General features: G+C 41.1%; 1 protein-coding gene across 3 annotated transcripts; it reads left to right on the top strand.

The window, feature by feature from the left end:
- Positions 1–1,720: 1,720 nt before the first annotated feature.
- AKR1A1 (aldo-keto reductase family 1 member A1) lies at positions 1,721–25,824 on the top strand. Of its 3 annotated transcripts, none has more exons than XM_075759533.1 (10): positions 1,721–1,767; positions 4,134–4,175; positions 5,530–5,625; positions 12,906–13,025; positions 14,697–14,848; positions 16,464–16,659; positions 17,252–17,451; positions 18,458–18,530; positions 19,991–20,077; positions 23,787–25,824. In XM_075759533.1, exons 3-10 carry the CDS (start codon positions 5,536–5,538, stop codon positions 23,856–23,858), a joined length of 990 nt encoding a protein of 329 aa, XP_075615648.1. In that variant the 5' UTR covers positions 1,721–1,767; positions 4,134–4,175; positions 5,530–5,535; the 3' UTR covers positions 23,859–25,824. The 3 variants fall into 3 exon arrangements, with proteins under 3 accessions (XP_075615648.1, XP_075615650.1, XP_075615649.1); XM_075759534.1 differs by lacking the exon at positions 1,721–1,767 and adding an exon at positions 2,678–2,700 and having other exon boundaries at positions 4,133–4,175; XM_075759535.1 differs by lacking the exons at positions 18,458–18,530; positions 19,991–20,077; positions 23,787–25,824 and adding an exon at positions 17,888–18,165.
- The last annotated feature ends 139 nt before the right edge of the window (positions 25,825–25,963 follow it).

Here is a 25,963-nt window from a genome sequence, read left to right as displayed (position 1 = left end):
ATCCTGGCCATGTGGGGACCTTTTAATATGATATATGCAGAAAGTCAACTGAAAAGTCAACAACTGACATGTTCCCAAGCCATGGGGCATTTATGCACAAGCAGCTGGTAAACAATAGTTTTAATGAAAACAATTATGTATCATTAAATATACAATGCACGTATTCGCCTTCGTTGTTTTGCTCAAGTGAAGACAGTATTTCTAGGTGAAAATGTCTTGCATTACCTCTTCCTTCTCTACACATCTTTTTTTTATTAACAAACTTTATTACTGTATGTTTGGATACTACTGCCTTTTGATGACAAAATATTTTAATCTTCCTTACCTTTTCTCTTTTACTTCCTATGATATTATTGGAGGCTGAGGTTTGTTACTGTCTCGTCTTGTTCTTGCACTGTCTTTCCACTTTCCTGTATTTTGTCAAAACAGGCTGCACAACAGAAAGATCTGGTCATGTGAGTGCCGAGGAGATTAATTAACCCCTGTGCCTTTAAGCCTCTTGAGCACTTCAAGTTGGAACAGCAAAGAAAGAATCGGCAGCAGAATTATCTTTCTGGAAATAAATAACTGCCTCTTCAAAGCCTTGTTGAATATAGATATATATTGCCTTATTTCTGATCTAATCTTACTATTTGCAAGTTCTGAATGTTTATAAATTACTTATAAAATGGAAGCCTGGAGTAAAAGTCAAAACTGGTTATAATACTTGTGTTTAAGATTAGCTGTACAGTCTTCTCTGGGTTACAGGCCAAAGTCTGCTCCTGTTGAAGACTGTATTTTTTACTCTAATAGCAAGACTGTACGTACCCAGAAGTAAGCCCTCTGCTCAAATCAGTCTGCTTTAATCTTACTTTCAATCTTGCACAAATAAGGAAATGCATTCTTGTGCACCTGCAACAAAAGGAGCCTTAGTCCTCTCAGGAAGCACCACTTCTTTATGCACCTTTTAGCACAAGAGCAGAAACAAAACGAGTGTAACTGCTTTGCACTTTCCCTGGATTCCTATTATTTAGGGCTGCACATAAAACTGACAAAATTCTGTCTTCCTACCAGTAAAATCAGCTTTCAAGAGGCCAAGACAAACAGCAGAGAAGGGGAGTTTTATGTAGTGCATGCACTTCATGTAGTCTTTACCTATTAGGCTGGCATTTTCTAATTTCCCTGTGTGGTGCAGTCTGTCACTTAAGTGATTTATCACTCAAGCACCGGGCTGCGAACGGGAGTCTGGGCGGTTTGATTTCCTGATGGGAACCGAACCGAGAGGAAAATAAAGATGAACAGGGCAAACCCGATGGACTGCCCGGCAGCAGGTCGGTGCTGAGGGTAGCCGGGGCCCGCGGGACATGATCCTGCACCCCGAAATTCAAACAACGTGCCAGGAGGGAAAAAACCCGCAAAAGCCCCGCTGCGGTGAAGGGCCGTGACGAGGTTGGCTCCTCCGCTTTTGTCCCTGCAGAAACTCTCATTGCTGGATTTTGGTTTTTTTTTTTTTTTTCTCTCGGAATGGACAGCCCCGCACTGTTTAAGTCCGCTCAGGGACGCTTCGCGCAGCACCGCCGCGGTGCCAGCGCACGGCCAGCGGGGAGGGCCGTAAAGCGCTCTGAGTGAAAACCACAACGCCTTTCCCCTGGGCCGGGCCGGGCCGGGCCGGGCCGTCCGGCTGCAGCTCCCAGCCGGAAGCGGAAGCCCCAGGCCAGGCGGCAGCGGTGGTGCTATAAGCGGGAGGCAGCGCTGTGAGCGGGCGGTTCGTGCTCGGCAGCGCGGGGTGAGTGTGGCGGTGGGCTGAGGGGCTGACGGGGGTCGCCTTATCGCCTCCCGCCGCGGGGCGGACCCGGCCCGGCACTCCCCTCCCTGGGCCGCCATGATAAGGGGCAGGTTTGGCGCCTCCGTGGGAGCCAAAGTAGGGCGGGTTAGCCCCCGTTTTTGCGGCAAAAGTGATCCAATAGCCGGGGCTTCCCTATTTTCAGTATATGCCTATTTGCATATCTGTGCATAATAATTCATATTTATGTGTATTTTGCTGGTGGAAGGCTCCTTGCTTTGGATTAAAAATGAGTTGTAGCTGTGGGTTGGTGCACAGGTGTAGTTTATGCTTCTCTGGTTATTAATGCATCCTGCTAGCCAGAGTGCATACACTACCTTTGAATTACTCTGAGCTTTAACTCTCTGATGTGAATGTGGTGATAGATGGATATTGTTAAACCAAAGCTACATCTTGCTTGTCCAGGATTAGTTTGGTTCTATGTTTATTTTTGTCTGCCTCTCTAAAAAGAGGCTTCCAGCTTTTTAATTAATTGAATAGTGATGGCTCGCAGACACTGTAGTTCTCTTACATCTCCTTGTTAGGGGAAGAATCTGAGTGGAAAGTATTAATTAGTGTATTTTCTTCTAGTGTCTCTAATTCTGGCATGTTCCCATTCTTCCAGAGGCTGCAGTTCTGCTTTCTCTGCACCATTAATATACAAAAGTTACATGAAGCAAGATGGCTCTTAGAAAATGTGCTGATGCTAGTTATTGATTAAACACATGTACCTTGTCTTCTGGGCCAGAGTGTTGCATTTAAGATGATTGTATAACATGGTTGTGTAAAGCATTTGGTGTCTTATTTGTGTTATAGGCCAATGTGAATCAGAAAGCCTCAAGTCTTTAGTTGTATTGCATGATATAAGAAGGTACCTTTATTTAGGCAACTGAATTCAGGTAAAAAGCAACCACTTGCATGTAGCTGGCTGCAAAATTGCTATGCAGACTCAGAATAGAAGAGACTTGTTACCCCCAAAAAATGTATGAACACCAACAGTTTGGTTCACTGATGATTACCTTCAGCACGAACATCTGGACTTAATACATCTTGGTGCAAATCCAGTGCCACTAGTTTGTGTTTAACTGCTGTCTTGTACCAGGAGGTGTCAGTCAGTTACAAGCCTGATAAGAAAGGCACTCAGGGTCTGTAAACTACTATTTGTTAGAGCTAACTCTATAAAGAAAGAGGATAGTGTTGATAATCTTACATCTCTTCAGGTGCTGGGAGCCCCGAGTTGTGCAGCATTGAACAGACCTCCTCCAATCCACACACAGCATGCTGTGCAGACCCTGTCCTTAGAAAGGGTTACTCTGTTATTCGGGATTCTCTTACAAGAAAACAACTCTATTCATCATTTCTACTGTCAAACAGAAAGGATGCTCGCATGAGAACTTGCTGCCTTTTTAGATAAAGGCAAGGACATGCAGGTGGCTTAGTTGCATGTACCAAGTGGGAGCTGCCTGGACACGCCCCTGTTACACCTAGCTGCTGAGCTTATTCTGAAGCCATGGGCTGTGTGTCCCACAGCACAGGCCTGAAGGCTGCACTGTACTTGAAGTGCAGCACAAGACAAGCCTGGACCTACTCAGGTTAACTGTTATGTGGGTCACCAGCTCCTTGGTGTACAATGGCCTTCAGGTCAGGATCACTCCAACTACTCTATTATGTCTCCCTGTAAAACAAGTGTGCTGTTTGGTGTTTGCTGTGAATCTACAAAAATACGGGTTGAGAAGCTAAGCAAGAAAGTGGAAAATACAAACTTTCTGTATGAACACATCCATCAGCTGGGACTTAATTATCGGAGGAGGATGATAACAAGAAGGCAGAGCTATTTTGGGATAGTATGCTGTGTGAATGCTCTGCTTTGAAAGCATCCATTCCTCCTAAATTGTCGGCCATTCAACCAACATTGCATGCTTCCACTCTTGGTTTTGTTTGGGGTTTTTTTAGAACAAATAACATTAATGAGTTTGGACACAGCTGAACTTGGGAAGTATCTTCCTCAGCTTCTGCTGAAATTGGCTAGTCAGCTTTGGAGCTTATCCTGAATGCGGTTTCTTTTTAACGGTTTGACCAGAAACATAGATTGTGAGGATGTTGGGACACACTGTAAAACCTTCCTTTTTGATAAAAAGCTTTGCCACTGTGAGCAGGTCACTGTTTGCAGCAGCTATAAAGCCAGCAACAGATAATGGAAGATCCTGCTGGACCTCTGTTCTGTTGAATTTCACAGGGAAAATGCTTGGGTATGATAGTGCTAAGCATAAGAGAAGCCCAGGTTCAAAGTGACAACTGACTTTGCATAATCTTTTTTCATTCTCCCTTTAGTAACAGAAGAACGCGACTCCTCTGTGAATTTGTGCTAAATCAGGTGTGTGACACTTTCTATAATAGCAATGCTAGCTGTTGCATTCTGTTTGTACTTGAAATGCATCTTATGTAAGAGTTGAGCTTGAATTTCCATCAGAGTCCACATGCAGATTTTGGCAGTATGGGAATAAGGAATCTTGTACCTCTTTAGAAGACAATGTCCCTTTCTGAATAAGCAGGGAGATGGAAAAGAGCAGGAAGATAAAGTTATTTTGGGATGCAAAACACATAAATACGTAAGGACCTACTGCATTTTAGCTCACTTTGCACACAGCTATTTCAAGTTCTGTATCAGAATGATAAAAAACCCATATATATATGCACTAGTTTTATTTGATCTGAGGTGTTATTTCCTACTGTCCACATTTGAAAGTGCCTTCGTTTTGTCCTCTCTGCTAGCCCTGACTTTCCATTAGAGAGGGTTTTTTTAGAGTAGGTTTTTTTTTTTAAAGTAGTCTTCTCACTTGGTAGCATTTGCCTGTTGCAGGTATATAACAATTAGTAAACAATTACGGGTGTTGCAAAGGAAGCCAAATGTTTCTGTTTTTCTTCCCAATGGCAGACAGCCTTGATAATGAACTGTAGTTCAGCCCTGAGTTGGCGAAAATTTGAATTCAAGGGTGACAAAGCACGTATCTGGCATAAAAAGATGGGACTGATCCTCCAGCAGTGATGTTCTTTGGAGCATTATTTTTTTTATTGTTTGTTTTTTCTGGGCTATGCCTTCATAAATGCCTTTACCATTCACTCTTAATGAAAACCGTGCTTGTATCAGGTCTTCATACCTTAACCTGCACCAGTTGTTTCTGAAAAAATGTGTTTATCCCCAACTGCAGTGGTAATTAGAGCTTGGTTCCTGAGCCAGGTGGTAGTGAGTTGGTAAAAGAGAAAGACTTATTGCAGAAGTCGTATGGAATTACTGTACACTAAGGGCAGACAAACATCTCTTGCTCCCTTCTGCCTCATCAATGCTTACTGCTAATTTAAAACAAACAAAAAAACCCCAAAAGCATGTTTACACCTGAGCTTCCCTATTAATTGTATGTTATTGCAGGATGCTTCTTTTTGTACTTCTCAACTCTGAGAAATCTTAAACATGTGCATTGTAAAGGAGAGAAGAGAATAAGAAGGAAAGGGAGAAAAAGGGCTCCTTTTCTAGTCTCTCTAGGGTAGCTGTTCATCTTTGTACCAGTAAAAAACTGTAAAGAACCTACTGTAAAGAATGTACTTCATCTTTATTCTAGCATCATGATGACCTCTATGATTTTTTTTTAATTTATTTTTACATAGAAAAGGTAAATTGTTGCAACTAACTGAATTGCTGCAAAACTCAGTTTGTTTTTGTTCTTCTCTAGGCAAAAATGTCTGTAGCATGCGACTTCATTGCACTCTACACTGGGCAGAAGATGCCTCTCATGGGACTGGGAACTTGGAAGAGCGACCGTGGCCAAGTAAGCAGAGAACAATATAAATACTAGTTGAGAGCACAGTATTGTGTTTTTGCACCTTTTTTTGAAGATCTTAGAGCTGAGGCCTGGATCCTTCACTTGGATGGTTTTAGTCTTAGGTTCACTGAGGTCAGTGGAATGTATGTGTGCATTTGCATGACTAAGGCCTTAAGGTGCAGCAGCAGCAGATTCCTGAAGACTTGTTAACCCAGGCCTCAGGCAGTGGTACTCTGGGAGATGAATCCAGAAAGAGACCAACGAGTGGGATGAAGAGCTGAGACAGGGAAAATGCTGTTGCTATAATATCGTTCCTGACTCTTCTGGGAAATCCTCAGGCTGCCTGTCTGACTAGACATCCCTCTGGCCTGGGCTGATGACTTAGCTGAAAGCATTATTTTGGGAGGCAAGAACTCTAGTTGTGCTTGTCTTAAGTCCTGTTCCAGTGGTTAGCCTATGTTTAGCTGAGAAATGAAGAACTTGCTTGGGTCATCCTGCTTTTAGATTAAGAAAGGTAATGTGTCACTAGACATTTACTCTGCTTCTAAATGCAATGAATTGGCAAACACCACTTGGAAACAGTTCTGTGTGTTACCACAAACTGTGGGAATGTTTGTGTGCTGTGGACTGTGCCTCCTATGGTAATACGTCTCCTCCTTGTCTGTCTTTTCCTTTCTGTTTAATTTATTTAAAAGATAAATTCCTGGGGGCAGAGATTATCTTTCACAGCAAGTACGTGCAGTGTCCAGCAGGAGTGTCCTCTTGCTTGGTGGAATTCTTAGTTGTTATTGTTGGTTTTAGTGTTGTTTTTAATGCTTTTTGTGTTAGCTGCACGATGGTTTTTCGAGTATGTCGGATGATATTGTGCTCCTGACGGAGAGGGAGAGCTAAAACCCTTCTCAAGATGACCTGTTGTGCTATTAGCTCATGCCAGATGGAGGAAAAGGTAGGAAACAAGCTATAAAAATTAAATCTATTCAGAGCCATTTTATTGTTGGGCTTCCTGTCCAAACAACTGTCAGGACAGCAGAGCTGTTGGGAATAGAAGCTGTGCTAATGTGTGTGTTGGTTTTGCGTGGCAAGGTTTTGGTAGCGGGGGGGCTACAGGGGTGGCTTCTGTGAGAAGCTGCTAGAAGCTACCCCTGTGTCTGATAGAGCCAATGCCAGCCGGCTCCAAGACGGACCCGCCGCTGGCCAAGGCCAAGCCAATCAGCGCCTCTGTGATAACATATTTAAGAAAGACAAAAACAGTTAGAGAGCGCTTTTGCAGCCAGAGAGAGGAGGGAGAAGATGTAAGAACATCTGCAGACACCAAGGTCAGTGAAGAAGGAGGGGGAGGAGGTGCTCCAGGCGCTGGAGCAAGATTCCCCTGCAGCCCGTGGTGAAGACCATGGTGAAGCAGGCTGTCCCCCTGCAGCCCATGGAGGGAGGATGAGGGGGTGTAGCGATTCCACCTGCAGCCCGTGGAGGACCCCACGCCGGAGCAGGTGGAGACACCTGAAGGAGGCTGTGGCCCCGTGGGAAGCCCGCGCTGGAGCAAGCTCCTGGCAGGACCTGTGGATCCGTGGAGAGAGGAGCCCACGCCAGAGCAGGTTTGCTGGCAGGACTTGTGACCCCGTGGGGGACCCACGCTGGAGCAGTTTGCTCCTGAAGGTCTGCACCCCGTGGAGGAGACTCACGTTGGAGAAGGCCGTGAAGGACTGTCTCCCGTGAGAGGGACCCCACGCTGGAGCGGGGGAACAATGAGTCCTCCCCCTGAGGATGAAGAGGCGGCAGAAACACCGTGTGATGAACTGACCGTAACCCCCACTCCCCGTCCCCCTGTGCCGCTGGGGGGGGCGGAGGTTGAAGCCGGGAGTGAAGTTGAGCCCGGGAAGATGGGAGGGGTGGGGGGAGGTGTTTTTAAGATTTGGTTTTATTTCTCATTCCTCTACTCTGTTTTGCTTAGTAATAAATAAGATGAATTCCCTCTCTAAGTTCGGTCTGGTTTGCTCGTGATGATAATTAGAGAATGATCTCTCCCTGTCCTTATCTCGACCCGTAAGTTTTTTTTTCATTGTACCTTTTCTCCCCTGTCTAATGAAAGAGGGGAGTGATAGAGCGGCTCTGGTGGGCACCTGGCCCTCAGCCAGGGTCAACCCACCACAATGTGGAAGCTGAGTTGGTGTGAGAGCTCGGTCAACCTCTTAAATGAGGACAAGGGTGAACATTCAGCTCTGTCACTTAAAACATTAACTGACAACTGAATTAAGTTTATTAAATGCAGGAACTTAATGAATTTTTGTGCACCCAAAGCAGTTGAATATGCATTGTGCTGAAACAAATGCGTGAAACTAAACAAACAGAATACGAATGCATTGGTTTTTGTGTGCTAACTGTTCTGAGGAAAGTATGGTCTTATAAAACAACCTGGAGAGATCCTGCTTGTATATAATTTAAACCTAGTTCAGATGGATTTTGCCATAGTAAGCAGCACTTCTAGGAGCTGAATCCCACGTGGGATCCAGAGATCTTCTCTGGGATCCCGTGGAAGTAAATGGGAGTCACTTCTGTGGAATATTTACTATCTTCAAAGACTTATTCCTAGAATGTGTTGAAGACATGACCTAGAAAGTGCAGTGAAAATGACCAGAGTTACTGCAGTTGCTGCTATTCCTTTCCTATGGAATAAATAAATTCATATTTATCATTCTTCAGAATTGTTTGCATTTTTTAAATGGAGATTTATCAAATTCAGAAGCATACCAGCAATTTGGCAGAATGTCCAAATGATTTACCCTTAAAAGGACATGATGTAGTTCAGAGAGAGTAATTGTTATTGTGAATTAAAGACTAAGGGCCAAAAACCTAGAGAAGCAGAAGAATAATAATTGATTGTGTTTAATCTAGTTGTTTCCCAACTAGAAGCTATTTATTGAAAGCTGTTTTGTACAAGGGCTGTGTTACAAACAAGAGTGGAAGCAGATGGCTTTTAGATTATTTCAGGTAAATATTTTGCAGATTGGAATTATTTTCCTTGCCCAGCTGCTTTTCAGTCTTGACCTTACTCTCTTGATTAATTTCTTTATTATTGCTGTTACTATTCCTGATCCTAAACAAGCCTTGTCCTGGTAGCCAGATTTTAGCAGTCCAGTACAAAGGTGTCATTGCAGCCCTAGTTTCTTACGTGGTAAGAGTGTAAGGGGAAAATTATCGAATCTCAATCCATGTTGGAAGACTAACTTAAAATAATACAATGTTTTCTATCTTACATGATCAAATGCAAGAAGAGAAATTTGTTTTACATGTTACCATGGGAACATGATGGAGGCCTATTGAATGGAAGGGAACATAGTACAGAAACTTATGAACTGGCAGTATGAATGAGTTCAAAGACAAGTCCATTCAGGCAACAGCATCAAGGATACCAGTAGCATGTTTTTCTAATATTGGAGCTTGATTATCTGTAATCCTTTAATGCTTTGTTCTCTTCCCTCAAATGGGCCATGCTTTCAACCTAGAGGATTGATCCCCACCAGATGAACAGTCTAATTTGCTGTGGCAGAGGCTGATTCTGTGGGGAAGAGAGATGTGGGGTTGAGGGAAGCTGTATTTTTCTGTGCAAAACTTCAGGAAAGCTGAAGAGGAAATGCATACCTCAGAAAACCAGCCAGACTGGGGACCGGGTGTCTTGTGACAGGATTGCAGCTAAGGAGGAGACTGTTTAGTTCCTGAAAAGTTTGTTAGACAATCCAGAGAATCCTTGTTATGTGCACAAAAATTCACTACTACTGGTATATATTAAGGGAGGAACTTCAATTCCACATCTGAAGGATAGGAGGCAAAACTATTTTAGGGAATGTCAGTTTTAAGTTGGCATTACTTATGTGGTGGTCTGAGTTCCTTTTCAGGAAATTTTAGTACAGTACGTACAAACTGTGATATAGCAACACTTATGTTCTAGTCATACTGCACCTGAATATCATGTGGACTGATGATCTGGGGGAGAGGGGTGGTGGTGTTTCCCTATTTCCCGTCAGCAGATGTACTTGGACTGCTAAAATGTGACAGCTTTGCAGGAAACAGAGGCGGCCATCAGAGCCTTTTCTTTCCAGGTATTATTGACTGGAACTGTTAGAGTGAAAACCTCTTCATAACAGCTTGGGGCTTTGCAGAAGAGGCTCCTTAATCACTTGAACTCTCTGTTGCTTGGAAGTATAAAGATGGCTTGTTAGTTTTTCACCTTGTGATGGGCAAATTGAAGAACTGGAAATCTAGTAATGGATATTACAATGAATGGGACTTACAGATTCTGTTTCTGAATCTGCCACAGATTGTTAGCGATATTGTGTTCCTCCATCCTCAAAACCAAAAGAGGATGAGTGGGAAGGCCAAGTCCCTTGCTGGGATGTGTAAATGGGAGTGAGTGTAGTTCCTAGGAGTTTGCTATACAATGAAGGAGAGTAAGGCTTCAGCTGCAATACTGTGTCTGTTTTGGGGCAAACCACTTGAAGAAAAGCATGAACCAACTGACAAGACAGCAGCAACACCAATGCAAGGTCTGGGAAAGGTAAGTTGTGATGAAAGATGGAAGCACCTACAGTTACATGGTCAAGAGAGGTTTGAGGGGAGACATGCTGACGCTTTCCAAATGTGCAAAAACCCCTCACCAAGGGGAAGCTATGGATTTCATGGCTGTGAGGAATAGGATGTGGCATCAAGGCTGTCTTGGTTAGACATCTAAAAGGCTTTGAACATAAAGATACCTAAGCATTGGAATAGACTGCCTGTTGCAAGAAGGTTTTGACAAATGTGTGCAGGAGTGGTTTAGACTTAGCTGGCCCTGTTATGGGGCATGAGGGTAGACTAGATGATGTCTCAAGATTGAGACCTGCTTTCTGTAGTTGTGTGATGCTAAGGTGGTGAGTCACACTTAAGCTGTGTGACTCAATTTGCCCAATGCAAAATGAACTCAGTAATTGCTCCTTCCATAGCAGTATCAACAGGCTAAACTAAAGGATATATGGAAAATTTGAAGGATCCTTTGTCTATTATTACTTCACAGCACCACATTTCCAGAAGTGTATGAATCTTCAAGTGCTTTGGTTGTTGCTCCTCCCCAGTCCCCCAGAAAATGCATGTACCTATCTGAACATAATCTCAAAAATATAAAACTTTCTGTTAAAACTAAGTACCATCTGTCTGTTATTAGGGTTTCCCCCACCTCCAAGAAATATTTTTTTCCCACATTTTCTCTTGGTTATTTGCCTTTTGCATGGAACAGGAGCTCTCTGTTCACATTGGAATGTCTTAGTAGGCTGAGAGTAGTTTACACAAATACAAATGTTGCCCAAATCTGAACGTTACTGAAATGACCAGTCCCAGTTTTTCAGTGCTAGAAATTTGTCAAAATAGTCTGATATAGAAATATGGCCTCCTTTTTATTGCTTTGCAGAGACATGTTTAGAGTGTCTTATCCTCAGTTTTCTGCAAGTGGTGCCTACTTCCATTTTATGGCAAACTTTGTACCTGTTTGGATTAAAAAAATGTATTATCCTGATAGAGAAAATGGAGGATTAGTATAGATAAAGAACACGGCTGTTCTTCTTTCCCTCTCTGCTTCTGCTCCACAGCTCTCACCTTTTTGGAAGGTGGATATTGAGTCTTAGAACCCTTTAATATGTCTCAAGTGATTTCAGAATTACTGCGACCTTGACTTCATAGTGACCTTCTGAAGAATGTCTTTGTCAAAGTGAAACAAGGACTGTAAATACCATCCTTTTACAGAAAGGAAGAGCTTACTTTGCTGTTGTAATAGAAATGCTTTGTCATTACAGCTAAGGGAAACTGGTCTACGCTCCAGTTTTCCTCTCAAAATGCCAAAGAATGCAGTCAGAATATCCTGTGTCTGCCTTTACAGCAGTCCCTGACAAGAAAAATAAATAAAATCCACCAGCAGATCTTTTTTTATGTCTGATTTCCCTTTCTCTTTCTGAAGCATCTGAAAGCAGGACTGTACATGGCTTTAATTGGTGTTAATAACTTTGTCAGCTTTAAAATTGCAAATGCCAGTACTTTAAGTTGAAAGAAATCAGTCTCTAGCTTTTGTGGACACTTTTTTTAATCTCTTCACAAGAGAGACAATCTCTACAAATAGATCAGGGCCCTATTGCGTCAAGGTTTTACACAGTAATTTACAATCTCCCACAGTCTCAAGAGAGAAGTCAGAGAAGAGCAATGTATAGAAATCACTGTATGGATAAGACAAACTCTTACTGTAGCACTTGATAGGCAGATGTAAAAGGGAACGTGTGCTTACTGTCCACTGGAAGCTAAATAAAATAGATTTTACTTAATGCTTATCAATGTAGTGGAAGATGACTACACTGAATCTGTAGTAATTCTTGGTTCTTGCACAATCAGTTATTAATAATCTTTATTCAAAAGCTATTTAAGAATCCTTGAAAAGATGCTACTTTGTGTTCCCTTCTTTGGTTTGTAGGCTTGCTCCTGATCTGAGGCCCACATGTGAGTATGTTTTGTGCTTGTGCTTTGTTAGAGCTTTCAAAAGCAGAAACAGATTCAAAGTATAGTGCCTTGATTCCCAACCATTCTGGCTTAAGTGTAACAATATGGAGTAAGGGATGTGTTGCTGTTGGCAACACCTTTGTTGTCAGAAACGTGGAAAGTGAGGTTTTGAGCTTTGTCAGGAGATCCTCTGCAGGCCATGGGTTAATATTGAGCAATATAGTGATTTTTGTTGTTGTACAATCAGTGAGATTGAGACATGAAGGAAAAATGTGCCTTAAAATTGCATCATCTTAGAAATTAACTGTGAGCAGGTGAACCAACCCCAAACTCTGGCAATTCTGGAATTAGAAACCAAGCTCTTCCTTTACTGGGAGAGAAGAGAGATCTTCCAGGCTTGACTGACATTGATTGGTCTGTTAGTTCTTGAAAGTTTGTCTTCCTAAGCCATGATTTATTTGAAAACTGCTTCTTAATGCTCATTTTATATTTAAGAAAAGCGTAACAACTCTGGCTAAGAATGAATCCCTATTCTATCTGGCAAGTTTTTGCGTGCTTGGCCTGTGTGCGTGCTCTGTTTTCTTGTTACTCTTGGAGCATCTATTAGCAATTAGCTCTTCACTCCTAAAGGCTGTGCCGTAGAGGACTGTATCATACTCTGAGTCTCATGACCTTATGAAGGTCTATAGTTTGGGGGTGTTCCTCACTAAATCTCTAACATTTTTACATTTTTTTCCCCTTTCCACTGATTGCATTTGGTAATCTGTTTATGATTACAGGTGAAAGAAGCAGTGAAATATGCGCTAAGTGTGGGTTATCGCCACGTTGATTGTGCAGCAGTTTACGGCAATGAAGCAGAGATCGGTGAGGCTTTCCAGGAATGCCTTGGGCCCAACAAGGTAAAAACACAAGAACCATCATGCTCGCTATATGTGGTATCAGAATTACAGCTGTGACCTGAAACTAGACTGTAAAGTTAACATTTGTGGCTTTTCCTCCTAGTCTATCCCAGCTATTTTTTTGCTAATTAGAAGTAGGCATGAAAGATGGCTTTCTCTCCTCTGGAACCATCCTGGCTGTCAGGAGGAGAAAAGATTGTCAGGAATATTTGCATAGAAGCCACAGAAAATGCCTGGTTTTATTCCCCCTGCCCCAAGTGTCCCAATTTGTGTGTCCAAAAATTGGAGGTTCCCAGAATCATTAGTTATAATGGAAAATATTTGCCATGATTTCTATGAAAAGTTATTCTAGTTTGCCAGCCTAGAGTAGCATGCAGTGGTAGGTAGCTACAGCAGATTCGGTGGCTGTGGGTTTTTTTTGCTATAGATCAAACAGGACTGAGTAAATACGTACTTCAGAAAACAAAACCAAAACCAAGAGTGATTGCACTTGAAGGTTTGGTAATTGTGACTCTAGGGCCTGCAGTGAGAGTCCATGGCCTAAATATAAAGTAATGTGACAGGCATTCCTATGGATGACCTCAGGTAGAATCTTAAATTCATCCCCCTTGCTCTTGTTGGCTTGAGGGGCTGATTATCTGTACAGCCTCAGAGCCCCTGGAAAGAAAGTTCTTAAGTTCCTGCTTTCCTGCTGCTCTTGCCTTGGCTTTAGGGCAATCTCTTTGTTATGTGATTAGCCTGAGAGAGGCTGTTTTCAGCTTGCTCCAGGGATTCCTTCCTACTAGATATGGTGACTAATATAGGGAAGCATAGGAGTCTTTTTCAGTTTGTGTTAGCTAGCTAAATTAAAACTAGAATTTCTAACACATCTTTCTCTTTGAACACAACTGCCATATGTGAAACACAGAAATAACTGAATGGTTGGAGGAGAGAAACTAAGGAATTAATCATTCCAGCTTCTACAAAGTATAGACTTGAGTGAAATTTGGTCACGCTTAAGTCAGTGAGAAGTGCCCTCTGATGGTGTTCTGTGCTTCAGCTTGCCAAATACGATCTCCCTTTTGCATTTTATACTTTCTAGTTAGCCAACACTCTAGTTGTTTAATTTCTGGGTCTTATCCTTCCAATACAGGGTACAGGGTGCTCAGTTTTTAGTGTGTTCTTTCCAGAACCTAGAAACTCAAATACAGAGGTTTAGGGAAACTTCTTCTGTTTATTTTCCCATGTTCTTTCCCTGAGAAGCATTCTTGGTTTATAACATGTGATGAGTATAGTGAGTTAGCTGGTTGTGCCTAGAATATGTGAATTGTTAAATAGAAATTACAAAATTTACATATGAATAAACTTAAGTAATCTTTCTTTTGGCCACATTGCACTTAGTGGCTTTAACCCTTGAATTGGAAAATTTGGAAAAGTGTGGAGAGGTTTGTTTTATTTTTCAAAACTTCTGATACATTGCTAAGTATTTGGTATACTTTAGGACTTGCCAATGTGTTATTCTCTCGCTTTTCTCCATCCAGTATATTTTTTAAATGTTTAATTTGTAGGTTCCATGTGTTACCTTTTTTAAAACTTAAATTGTTCTTTTTGTTTTAAAGCTAGTTGGGGAATTGCTGCAATTCTCTTTCTGAACTTGTTCCAGCAAATTATGCTCTCCTCCTTTTCCTAAAGGTTATTAAAAGGGAGGACCTGTTTGTAACATCAAAGCTCTGGAATACCAAGCACCACCCAGAAGATGTAGAACCAGCGCTAAGGAAAACACTTGGAGATTTGAAACTGGATTACCTGGATCTGTACCTCATGCACTGGCCTCATGCCTTTGAGTAAGTTCTACCTGGAAAGGGCATAGAATGCAGACACCCTAGTTTTACATAAGTGGCTGGTGTTATATCCTGAGGACCTTTTCTGAGCTGTGAATTTCTTCCTGTGTATACTGCCTGCAAGACGTTTTTCAGTGTGGCTAACAGTGTAGTCCTATGGACTGTCATATAGACACTCTTTTCTACCCATAACCTTTACACTTACTCATATTTGGTCCATTCATTCACTGAAATGATTGTTCAAATTTCATTCTTTTTTGAATTTCAGTTGGGTGGGAATTTGTTTGCTGTTAGACTTGTAGCACGTCTGTAAACATACAGTAGAGGAGGTAGTCTAACTGAGAAAAAGTAATAAAGCTTTATGGGACAGGTTTCTATACTGAAGCTTGCTGTCTTACACTAGATGAAAATTTTGCTTGCTGTGAGGTAAAATCTTTGTTGAGATTAAAATATATTAGAAGTTTAAATTAGTCTAGTGTCTTCTAGGCACTGGGGAAATGTGGCAGCTATTTTTCATTCTGCTATTGACCTACATGGAAATACTGAAACTGCTTTGTGCCTTAGTTTTACTTATCTGTAAAATGAGAATTAAGTGCTTTGTGAAGAAGACAACACATTTCACTAATAGTTATTAACTGTACTGGTGTGGTGAAGCACATGCAGTATCATGGTGGTATCTGTATGAGGAGGAAATGAAAATGACTTCTTATGACACTTTAATGGCAGAAATTCTACGACTTGAGGAAATATGAGAAAAGTTCTCCAATTAAGTGCTAAATGTGCTTATCCTACAACCCCATCAGAAGCAGAGCTCCTTGCTTTATTTTCTTGCAGATGTGGAAGCAATTTTTTCCCCATACAACCAGTAAAAAGGCAGGGGAAGAATAGATCTCCTGACCAGATGTTTGCATGGAGACTTCACTCAACAGGGGAAACCCTGTCAGGTTGAGGGGCTTCTGTCTGTTCTGCAAATTTGAGAACATTTTTTCCCCTTCTAGTCATATGAACTGAATTTTACAAGCATACAACACTAAAGATAGGAGGCAAGATGCTCAAATTATGCATATATCCCTCAGCATAACAGAATGAGGAAGTGTTTTCAACTAGAGCTGGTTTGGAGGAAGAACTTCTGTTAAAAATTCCCCCTGTTGTGAAATAAGTTTGTTTTCCAATTGATTGGGAAAAAAAAAAGAATTAAACATTGCTTTGACCATAACACAAATAATGATCTATGTTTAGATATTACTAATATTGAAATTTACTTGATGTTGTGGAAACCGTTGACACAACTGACATTCTAATAAAGCAGTTTCATGGTTTTATTGGGAACCATTCACTCTCCAGTGGCTTATCTGTTTTGTGTAGTCATTACGGTATAGATAAGTAGTTCAAAGTACTGTATAACAAGTTTACATAGGAAAGACTGTGTGTGAAATAATTTTTTTATAGTTTAAGTCAGTATACTGGCATTCAACAGACAAATTCGCTCAATTTGTACTGTCCTCCAAACTATGTATAAGCTTTTGAGAATACTTTGACAAAAGTTTCTTTTAGTGAAGAACTAATGTAATGTAAATAATGTGGTATATGTACTTACACTTTACTTTTAATGCTATAGACGAGGAGATGATCTCTTCCCAAAGAATCCTGATAACACGATGCGTTATGATTACACTGATTACAAGGATACCTGGAAGGCTATGGAGGAGCTGGTAGAAAAAGGTCTTGTGAAAGCCATTGGGCTATCAAACTTCAACAGTTGTCAGATTGATGATGTACTGAGTGTGGCTACTGTCAAACCAGCTGTGCTCCAGGTAAGGTGAATAAAGGCAAGGATGAATAGCTTTCCTATATGTCCATAACAGTGAAGAATTTGCAATCCAATGCTATGTGTTTAGCATGAGGGGACATAGCTTCTTATGTACGGGGAAGAATATAGCCAGCTCTGTAGGAGTAGGCATGCAGAGGTTGTCTTTCCAGGCAGATTAATTTGTTGGGGAGGAAGCCTATATACATGTTCTGTGGCCATTTATGCCTGCTTAGTTGAACAGGTCTGTGGAAGAGCTCATCTTCCCTGTGAGGAACAATTTAGTCTATAAGAAAGAAAGACTGGGGGAGTAGCTTGAATCCGTTCTGTAGAGAGCTTTTTTGCTTGTTGGATGATCTGTTTGGTACAGGGGGAAAACCCACACTCTAAACTTAGGCAACCTATTCTCCTTTTCCTGTAACCTTAGCCTACCAGACATGTTTTCATTCTTTTAATAAAACCTTTCCTCCTAAGGTTTTGCAGAGTCTGGAATGACCTCCTGTGATGTGTTTTGGTTCTGCTGTGCTTTTGACTTTCTGTTTGTTTAGAGATGTGTTGATATCTGTTCTCTAGCCACTCATTGTGGGTCATTTTAATAGGTAGAATGCCATCCTTACCTAGCTCAGAATGAGCTGATAGCTCACTGCCAGAGACAAGGACTGGTTGTCACTGCATACAGTCCCCTCGGTTCTCCAGATCGCATATGGAAACACCCAGATGAGCCTGTGCTTCTAGAAGAACCTGGGATCAAAAAACTGGCAGAAAAATATAGCAGGTCACCTGCACAGATCATCCTCAGGTACAGAACAACTGAGAGAGGGTGGCATTTGGGACTTGGCCTTAAATAAAGCAAAACACACAAGCTAGAAGGAATCTACTTAAAGTGTGTGTTCTTCCCCATCGGTGGGGAGTTAAAATCACAGGGAGTGCCAATGGAAAACCCCATTTGGCCCTTGTTTTACCTTAGGGCGGGTGAATGGACTAGATCAGAGGGGTCCATTCAGGGTCTGGATCCATACCTGGGACAGTTCACTGCCTTTTCTGCTGTGAATTAGCAGTAGGACAATTAAGGCAGCAGTGTACCACATTTGAGTGCTGCCTGCTGAATTTGCACTTGGCCAGTTGCTTGAACACTTGAGCTACTGCAATCAAATAGGTTCCCAGGAAGAGGGGCTGAGGAAGGGACCTTCCTTCTTTGCACTGAAGAGCCCTTTGCTGTTTTGTTTTTTATATAGCAAAAGCCAGCTAGTGGATACTGGGAAACAAGATGATTGAATGATGTCCAGAATGTGATCAGCACCTTGTAAAGTAAAATTGGATTTCTATCCTCATTTTTTGTCTGGCTTTGTATCTATCAATATCACTAGCATGGTCTTGGGCAGCAGCAAGTCACTAGCTGAATATGTTCAAGATTTTGTGCTCAAGTCACTAGACAGACACTTGTGGGATCTGGATTTTCTTCTAGTTTCTCAGTGGTTGTCATGTTAGAACTTGCATAAAATGCTTAAAAACATTTTTTCTGACTGTTTCTTGGGTTTCTAGCTTAAAGCACCTGAAACCTGCTTGCTTGTTCAAACGCATGAACATCTTCCCCTCATTGGTAGTCCGGTGGCTATTGCCTTGCTTGAGCTTGGACATACTATGTCCTAATACAACACAGTGCTATGTCAGCCCTCTTCTGGGTAGTTTTATTTCACATAGAAACATAAGTGGCATCTCTGATGTCACAGGTTATTATTCAACCAAAATAAATATCATGGTTCTTTGGCTGCACACACAGAAAATCTCTCTCCTCCTCTTAACAGGTGGCAAGTGCAGCGTAAAGTGGCTGCCATTCCCAAGAGCGTCACTCCAGCTCGCATTCAGCAGAATCTCCAGGTAAGTTTAAATGGAAGAAAGGAGTTTCAGCGATGCCCTTTATGTGAGTAATATACTGTCCTACTGCTTCCAGAACAGGCTGAGGCACTTCGTTCATACTTGTTCATCAATGTATGCACACGCTTAGAAGGGAGGGTAAAGATTTTTGGAAAACAAACAATATGTTTTAAACAACTAAATGTGTGTGTGTGCATATGTGCACATGCATAGTCTTGTTATCAAAAGGTAAAGAATGTACTTTGTAGAAGTTAAATGAAAAATTGTTACTGAAATTTGTGAGATTCAAATTTGTTGAACAAGGGAGTCTTCTAATGATGTTCAATAGTTCTTGTTTATGAATAACAATTGCTCTACCCTGCAAGTAAGGGCTGGTGACTGTTTCTGCAGCAAGCTGTCATTCTAATGATGCTGAAGGAATTGAATTACTGTGATTCACTTGTGCTCTGAAGTTCACTTTAGAAATTATTTGAAAACTCTAACTTCCAATACTTTGGAGGGAAGCCTCTGAATCACCCTCATGATCTTTTTTCAGCCCTTAATTATACAGATGGGGCAGTTGCATGTTTTTAAGTTAGGACTTGTTTCTGGAACTTATTCCCATGAAACTGAGTTCTGCCATGTAGTATGCTGTTAGAAATGTCAAGAAACTCCAGTAAACTCTGCAGTTAATCAAGGTTTAGATCTGCATGGGGACAGAATATTTGATTGAATAGGCAGCACGCACTTGGAGGAACAGTCCTGCTGCTTTTTCTCTTTGTGGAAGAGTGCTATGCAGTATCAGTGTAAGCTTAGAGTTGGCAAGCATAGGAACACCTCAGGCTTTAAGCTTTTGTTTTGGTGTTTGTTGTAAAATAAGTTTAATTGCAACTTTATAAACAGAAGACAAACTAATGCTGTCTGAAGCCAAGATTTTTACAGGTACGTAAGTTCTATTGATCAGAGTTGCATGAAATTCTCTCTATTTGAGGCTCAAACTTACCAAAGTTACAGCTTCTGAAGATGTTCGAAATATTACAAGTTGCATTATGTTTAATTTACATTGGTTTTAACACTAGGATCATGCAACTCTAATACAGCATGTAGGTTTTCTTTTTGCAAGTGCAAAAGAAATATTATGTAACTATAGCTGAATAAATTATTCCAGTCTTTTGTGTGTGTGTGTGCGCATGTGTATTTGTCTCAGTTACAACTGTGTTGTTGCACTGTCATCTGAAGTTAAACACTGAAATAGTCAGCAATGTCTCAGGTCATTGCTGCTGTTTCATTCTGTCCTGGATTATTGTGAAGTGGAACCTTTTTGCCTTTGTCAGCTCTATTGCTTGTGGATCTCTGGAGAAATTCCTGGCACAAGGGGATGGTTGGGACTTACAAAGGAAACAAAACCAAGAGGCAAAACTCAACATCAATTAGATATGAAAAACCTATGGTTATTGAAGAAAGCCTCTTGCTTTTGTTCTTAGGTGTTTGATTTCAGCCTCACAGAAGAGGAGATGAGCCACATTGGAAGCCTGAATAAAAACTGGCGTTACATTGTGCCAATGATTACGGTAAATTTCTCATGTTTCTATTCTTTTTCATTATGTGTATGTGGCCACAACTTGAGGTTTTTGCAGTTTTCTTTTACTGTCCCCATCAGAACTATTTATAAAAACAGTACATCTTTTTAAGGTATCTAAGATGACAGAGTTTTTCAAAAGCTGGCTACAGAAAAGGTAACTTCTTGAAAACTTTTCTCATTTGTTTTGGCCACCGATGATGCTCTTGAATCTTTATTACTGACCTGTCCATGGGCCTTTAAGCCAGTGCCCTATCTTACTTCAGATGTTACCAAACTCCTGCTGATTTGTTCTCCTCACGTACAAGCAGGCTAAGGTCCATGCCATTCCTCCAGAAGTACTCCTCGTTGCATTTGTCCCTGTCTACTTTATACCATAAACCTCTAAGATCAGTGAAGACTCAGGGTGCTGTTAGTTCTCCACATCCATCATGGAAGTCACATGAGGGAATTTGCTCCCCTCCACTGGATGTCCCCCCTTTCAGCATCTGTTGTAATGACCTTCCTCCAATGTAAGGAGTTTGGTTTTGACTGCTGTGTTTGTCTTCTCAAATCCGTTAACCGCAGCATCTTTTCGCATCAATAGTTTACTCTGTCACGTGAAACCGTACCTCATGTGCTATCAGGTGCCAGGCTGTTTTTAGAGAAACTGATGTGTTCTAAGTGTTGAAGTCCCCTTGGTCTGTCTTTTCTTACATTAAAGGACCTAACCTGGTTCATTCCCCCTCACTGCAGAAAGAAAAAAAAAAGTCAATGCCTTGATGTCTCTGGTCTTTATAATGTTCTTCATATCTTATTGTCCTGCTTCTGACTATACAACAGACAGCTGTCATCATTCCCTGGTGTGTCACCAACCAACATATGGCAACTGTGCTATAATGAGTCTGAAGTGATTTATCCCTTCTCTGTCATACAGTACTGCATAGATACAGTAGGTCTCTGCAAATTGGGAAGCTGTCAAGCATACCCTTGCCTCTCCAGCAGTTTGTCTGCCTGTAAATTATTCTTCAATAGTCAGTGGCTACTGGCTGTAGGAATTCTTTAGGGAAAGCTTTTCTCCAGGATTTATCATTGAGGTTTTTTGAATACTTGAGAGCATACCAGTGCCTGGTCTGAGTTAGAAAAGAGAAGTTGAGAATGTGTGGTGGATGACTGTCTCATAGCAAGGGTAGATACTTGTTACAGCTTTCACTGTTTGTCATGCTGGGGCTTATGAGAGCTTCAAGGCCGTGCTTCTAACTGTGTGATTGCTTCAGTGTGTGTGCATAAATATAAACCCCCACATCCCTGCAACTAAAAGTATCTTTGTTTATGGATTAGGAGTCTGTACACCAAACTGGAAGCTTAGCTGCTGATCTGTGTGAATGTGATAGTGACAAGCACACCTGCTGCTGATAGTGTGTTTCTTTCAAGTGTTTTGCTACTCATGCTGCAAACAAAGTTGTTTTTGTTAATGAAACTGCAAAATACATTAGAATGCAGCCTGGCTTGGATGAGCCAGGGATAACTCATGTGCTTTTGTTACCTGGGAGACCTGATCAGATCAGTGATTCACAAAGGAGAGATGAAATACAGTTCAAAGTACTAGCCCCATCCAACTAGAAAAAGGGTGAATGTGATGCAGCTGGGCTTCAAAGATATTGCCATATTGTCAGATAACAAGACAGGAAGAAGCAAGATGAGGAGAATTAAAACATGACTGCAGCTGTAAGATCTCTAGTGGAACCTTTTGTCTCCTGCCCATACCTTCTGGGCTTATCAGAAAGAATTTTCATCAACTGTGAATTAAAATTCCTCTCTCAACCTTTCATGCGTATCTGCTCTATGAATCTAACTTACACTGTCTGGATTTCAAAGTGTGATATGGCAGTGATATCAGAGCTCCTATCAAAACTGATGAGACAGTTTTTTTCATTGCGTTGATATATAACAATAAGTTCTTATGGTTGTGCCACACTTCTCCATATTGTGTTTTGTTTAAAGCCTGAGGAGAGGCTATTACATTGCATGTAGACAATTTAAGTTGCTTTGTACTTTGACAGTTCATTGTCTGGATAGAGGTTGGAAATTACCTTGCACCAGCCTGAAATCCAAACTTTTTGGAAACGCATAATTGGGCAAGGAATATGCTTAAGCGAAATTTGAATGACTAGCAAGCCAGGAGAGGAGGAGGAGGAGTGGTGGTGGTGCACGCATTATGATCTGTCTGTTTTTGATAGCAACCATTGACCTGCAGCGTCTTCACTGCTGATTCTACACCCCCCCCCCCCCCCCCCCCAAATTCCTGGGATAGACTGGAATCAGCTATGTGAAACATTGCTTCTGGCAGCTGCTGTCTTGGCATGCTGCAAACAAGAATGCTTACCTGAAGAGCTGTTCTGTGTAGCAAAATATGCAGGGGGAAGAAACTGAGGTGGGGGGGTGGAAATGAGGAGTATGAATTCTAGGAACATGAGGAAGTTGTTGGCTCTCAAGAGAATATGAGGAAACCTGAAGATACTATGATACTTTGGTCCACTATTTTAAGGATTGCTTTCAGCTGACAGCTTCATTTCAGCTTTATTCTACTTTACTTTAACCTGATTATCAGTCAAATGTTAAACCTTAGCATCTTAGTTTTCTGCTCTGTAGTGCCCCCAAGTGACTAATTTCACACTTCAGTAGTCACTGTAGGCAATTCATTACCAGGGATTCCAGTGTTGCTTTGAAATGTAGGTTTTATACTGAAAGCTAATAGAGGCACTTGCTAGTGGATACTTGGTTTGAAAGTCCCTGTGATTACCTCTGTCCCCATAACATTTTGAGAGATCTCTAACATCACACTTGTATGTATTAAGTCAATGATTTCTCTAACATAACTTTTTTACAGTCATTAGTCACTTAAGTTCTAGCTGAATGATGCAAGTCTGTCACTCAGGGAAGTGTGTATCTCTGCCAATGCTGCACCTAAATTTCCCCAAACATTACAGATGAGGAGCAAGGTTTTACCTCAGCTCCTTGGAAGTCGGGGGTGTTGCAGTGGACTTAGTGCAACTAGAAATGCAACTTGTGCGTGTGAACGCTTAGAGTTGGGATGTAGGAACTGAGACTTCTGCATGGCCATGTCTGCTTTTGGGCTAGCCTGAGCCTCTGTGTCATTGTGTGTGAGTATCAGTTTCAGTATTCCCATTTTACAGCTAGAGAAGCTGATCTTCCTTGGAAGTGTTCTTGAACAAAAAGTGCTATGAAGGAGTTCAGTGACACTATTAATGCTTCAGTATATGACCCTGAACAAGTTAGTTAATGTGTTTCATCTTACCATCTGTAAAATTGGCAGCCCAGCAACTCTCCATCATGAAACATGGGCAAAAGCTCCAACTCGAATAAATTGTTTTGAAGTGTGCATGTTACAGCACTTACTCAATAACACTACAGGGCAAAAGCCTTTTAATTATTCTTAATCTAATTCTTCAAACCTCAGCAGCTTGAAAGACTCTTGCTTGAGGCTACAGAAATCTCTCTCCTTTTTAAAATTATTTAAAAAATATTCTTTCAAGAAGTGCTAAGAGGACTCAGGAGTAGAGGGAACATCTCTTGTTTAAGCTGAAAAAGATGCTCCCAGATGTTTGGGATATGAAGATTTAGAATCTTCATCATGTAGAATTTGAAACTGAGAGTAAGAATGGATTTTTCTTTCTGACTTGAGTCTTTTTACTTCACAGGTGAATGGAAAGCTAGTAGAAAGAGATGCGGGACACCCCTATTACCCCTTCAATGACTCTGTTAGAAAATAAGGTGTTAGAGTAACATGTTCCTCTGCATGTCCTTCCACAAAATAATTGTTGCCACACTTTGACAAAAAATTCTGTCCAAATAAAACCTTCCTTCCTGAGTAGGTTTACTTACAATGTACTGCTTCTAATTGACTCCTTTCTGGAGATGCTGTAGCTTCTGTGTCAAAGCTTGTGGATTTATTAGGATGACTGCAAGCTTGCACCTGGAAGCACCAAATCTTTTGGGGATTAGATAATGAGTGGGGGAGTCTAAATCAAGTTCCAAACATGTTCTTATCAGGCTAGGGCAATACTTTGGGTTACTGCCTGTGAAACGGTTTTGAAAGCTTTAGTTATTACCATGAGGGGGGGAAAAAAAAAGAGTGAAGGCATGAAAGCATTTTAAGACTAAACAACTCAGCTATCAACTTTGATATCTTTATTAATATTTTTATACTGGGCATAAAGTAAAATGTGCTACAGTTGCACTATGTCCATAAACCATTCATTAAAACCCAAGTAACCAGCCATGTCCAGTGCTTTTTATCCAATTTAGAGTACTTGTGGGACTTAGAATTCTCTATTTTCTTTTAATTTGCCTGTAAATTTGAGGAGAATAAATGTATACCCCGGAGCAGGCCTTCGGGGCAGTCCTTGCTGTTGCTTGTCACATGGATAGATTTCAGCTCTGATCGTCTTATCACAAAAGCCTCAAAAACTTTTTAGCAAGTCTTGTAGAAAAACATCCTCCTTTTTCCATAAAGTTGTCCAGTGTCTCTTTACCAAAGATGTCCAGTTTGAGTTCTGGAAGGTCACAAAATTAGTTCCTGGCTATACATTAAGAGTAAAGACTTGTCAGAGGGCTCCTTCCATTTTAATGTTGCATTTTTTGACTGCTGCCTGGGTTGGTCCTTGGGAGAGCTAGTCCCATCTTTGGTTCTACTGCTGACCACTGGTAGTGCTGGGCAAGTGATTTGCCTTTCTGTGCCTCTGTTTTCCCACTTGCCATGTTTCTGTGTTATTCACTGGCAGCGACTGATGTGCTGATACACTGTTGAGCCGAACTGGAACTCTAGCTGTAACTACGGTTTTATTTTGTTGCAGTCTCTTAATTAATTGTCTAGCCATCTGAGTACGAAGGGCACAAGGTGTTAGCACCTACAGTGCTGTGATGGTGATACCTTCTGTGGCCTTAGCAATGTTAATGCTTTATTTTAAATTTCTCTACCTGTAAAATAGGATTAATGCGCTCTTGCCTTGGTGCAGACAGGGTAGTAAGGCAGAGTTTCTAAAGGCCTCTGGGATTTAAAACAAAGGAACTCTTTCAGATCTGGTGATGCCTTTCAGAGACAGCCATAGGCATGACTCCTCATTTGCTGCTGGATAAAAAAGTTTAACCAAGTGAAATAAAGAACACTTTTCATTTTTCACATAGCAATAACAAACACAAATTAGAAAAATAATCCTCTGTATTCAAATAGTTCAAAGATTAAAGAATTAGATTATTTTAGTTTTGATAACCTCATTTACAGTAGGCCTATAGTAAAACTATATACTCATCTCAAGCGTAATGCCTCCTCAACTGTTTCCTGCCCTGGGCCACGCAGCTGAACTGGAACAAATCTGTTTATCACTTTTTGTAATCCTTATGTAAAATTGAAAGAATTTCTGTTCCTCACTAAAGTGTTTCCTAACTCCTGCTGAATTTATGTTAGTGGAGAAAGCCATTAGAGCCCAGTTAGGATTATTTACTAGAATGGATGGTTTTTTTTCTAAGGGAAATGAAATCCATGTTGGTTTTTAATTATCCTAATCAAACACGGGTGCCTGAATACAGTTCTCATTGCAAATCAGTAGGGAAGCAATTTTACTTTGAAGGCACTACGTATAATGTTAACAGCAATCATCCTGCCAAGAAAAACTGCTTTTGTTGCATGTATTTTCACTTGTAGGTTTGCATGTCTTAAATAAATCCTGTACTACTCTGTGTATGACTTTGAGCCATTTTGCCCCTCTAAATTAACTTTTTATAGTTACTTCTCTAAACAAGAGTAAGTGGGCAGAGAGAATTCCCAAGAAAAGCGGATTAATTCTGTATCTCTATTAAACCTCCCATTCCCAGCTCT

The sequence above is a fragment of the Balearica regulorum genome, chromosome 8 (assembly GCF_011004875.1).
Source record: "Balearica regulorum gibbericeps isolate bBalReg1 chromosome 8, bBalReg1.pri, whole genome shotgun sequence".
NCBI classification, from domain to species: domain Eukaryota; kingdom Metazoa; phylum Chordata; class Aves; order Gruiformes; family Gruidae; genus Balearica; species Balearica regulorum.
The sequence above is the reverse complement of the archived record's forward strand: the minus strand, read 5'-3'. Positions and strand labels throughout refer to the sequence as shown.